At 51.9% G+C, this 2,243-nt stretch overlaps 1 protein-coding gene across 1 annotated transcript in view; it reads right to left on the reverse strand.

The window, feature by feature from the left end:
* LOC113211691 (uncharacterized) overlaps positions 1-2,201 on the reverse strand; it is a gene marked incomplete in the record, with an annotated part of 2,964 nt that extends 763 nt beyond the window's left edge. Inside the window, 2 exon segments of the mRNA XM_052265196.1 lie at positions 59-206; positions 2,037-2,201. Of these exon segments, the coding sequence (XP_052121156.1) occupies positions 59-206; positions 2,037-2,088 (200 nt within the window).
* Between the last annotated feature and the right edge of the window lie 42 nt (positions 2,202-2,243).

The raw sequence follows: 2,243 nt of genomic DNA on the forward strand, positions 1-2,243 counted from the left end.
ATTACGAAAGAAACAGAAACTTTGGTGTAAGCTTGAATTTAGAGTGAACCCAACTCACGTGACGGCGGCGATCTGGTCGTCGCCCTCGCAGATGTACTTGGCGCACTTGTTGGGCGGGCCCGTCGCCCACCGCTCGCCCACGGCGTACACCTGGCCGCGGAAGGCGCATCCCTTCGGCTCCTCATCGTCCACGGGGATCTTGGCGCCTGGAAAAGGGGGACCGACACAAAAGACGCTGCTCAGTTTTTATGTTTCAATGAATTCCCAGCCGTGCCGAAATCACATAAATTATTTTCTTATCTAGCTGCTGATCAGGGCGTCGCTTAACGTAACGCCGAAACAAAAACGCTCTGAACCGAAAGTAGAATTGTAATTTAAAAGCGTTTTCAGTTTCCCGTAGTTTCCTAAGGGCGCATTACGTGAGAAAACGGGAAAATTTTCGAAAACAATTCAAGAACTCATTGAAGTTGCAATTTTGTTGTCGTTTTTAATCGTTTTTCTTACGCGTTACGTTACGCCGCCCTGCTGCTGATGCTCCGTCTGCTAAAAAGGCAGCCGCAGTTTGTGTCGTCGATAATTGGTGCTCGAACCCTCGCCGTTCAACTCGAGCGCCAGCGCCCGCAGCGGCGTCGGCCTCGAATTCGGTTTTTCCCCCCCGTACGGCGGCGACCGCCAGTGCGAGAGAGACAAAACCACCACGAGTCGCCTTCTCTCTCTCCCTCTCTCTCTTTCTCGCTCAGCCGAAATCCCCAACGTGACCTATTGTGTGCTCCTCGAGGGGCCCGCGAACGGAACAGCACAAAGTGGATCCGAGGTCCCGGATCCTGCGATGGGCCCCTCCTGACGTATTAGATGGGCTCGGACTTGCCGAGCGCGAGCAGCGTGACTGGATGCAAATCTTTGTGTATGGCCTGGCCGCCGCCGTGGCCGTCGCCACCGCCGTCATCCCGGATGGGGAGAGCCAGCAGCGGGTCCTCGCCGCGCAGCGGCTGCGGGAGACGTTTCGAGGGGAATTCCCGCATCAGGAAAGAGCAAAAAAAGAAGTGTACACCCCCAAAAAAGCTCTCGCTCTACGCACAAAAGAAGTGTGTTTGCGTTCAGTCAAGGATAGACGCTTAGAAAAATCTCAATTTGCATTGGTACACAGCCCACAAGGGGTTAGTGCCCGGCGGCAGATTTGGCCCCGCCCTACTTTCGAAGGAAGACTGTACCACATGGTCGTGCGTTCGAGTGCTATGAACGGGCTTATCTGGGTGTACGCATTTTGAGGCGTCGAAACTCGAAACCACGGGTGTCGAGTCGAACCGGATACCCCAGTGACCAGAAATATGTCAAAACTACTTCAAGCAATTGACATCAAGGGAGTCATTCTGACGTCAAAATGAGCTCAAAATGTCACTGGCATACACTCTTCACAACAGAACAAGACACCCTTGAATACGTTCAGTGCGGCGTGGCCACATTGTCGCCACTATTTGCTGGTTTTCTCCAACATCAAGGATACACAGCAGCACTGAAAGTGTGACTAACCACCATAATATACACGTTTTATCGATTGTTGAGAGTCAATCACGAAATTGTAGTCCGCAAGGGAACTTAAATATTAAAACAACAACAAAAATACAAGTAATCATTGATATTTTACGCGACAAAGAGATCCTCCAGAAAGTAAGCCCGTCATTCGACTCGACTAAGCTACCGAGTTCAGCCCGTGAAGGCTCTCATAGCGCCTGGTAGGCAGGCAATATATTCTCTGCAGTGCATGCGTGTATTGCGGGGTGGCCTACCCCGAGTCTCACAGGCGCGCGTGCAGCTCTCGCAATTTGCCGAAGGAAAGCACAAGAAAATACTTAGTTTACGAATACGCTCTGTAAAAGTACAGGAATAACTTGTAAAGAAAAAAAAATACCAGTTAGCCCTCGTCAATTCACGAACATTTTTGTCACAGTGAAAGACAACTCAATCAAAGGTTTGCTTGTTGTTGTTTTTTTTTTCTTATTTTACAAAGCTGGTGTCTGCGTGGTGTTGTCACTCACCCGAGGCGACGGTGACGGCCAGCCACGCGGCCAGCAGCGTTCCCACCAGCATGGCGTCGGCGGGGATCGACTTGCGCGGCTGAGTGGCGCCTCCTCTCGCTACAGTCGGTCGCTCCGCGGCTCTTCTGTACTTGTGGCTGCTGCTTTTGCGATTGAACGATGCTGCTGATGCGAGCTGATGAGGCGGTAAGGCCCCGGCTTGGGGGG

The sequence above is a fragment of the Frankliniella occidentalis genome, unplaced genomic scaffold, assembly GCF_000697945.3.
Source record: "Frankliniella occidentalis isolate FOCC.00 unplaced genomic scaffold, Focc_3.1 Scaffold24, whole genome shotgun sequence".
NCBI lineage: Eukaryota > Metazoa > Arthropoda > Insecta > Thysanoptera > Thripidae > Frankliniella > Frankliniella occidentalis.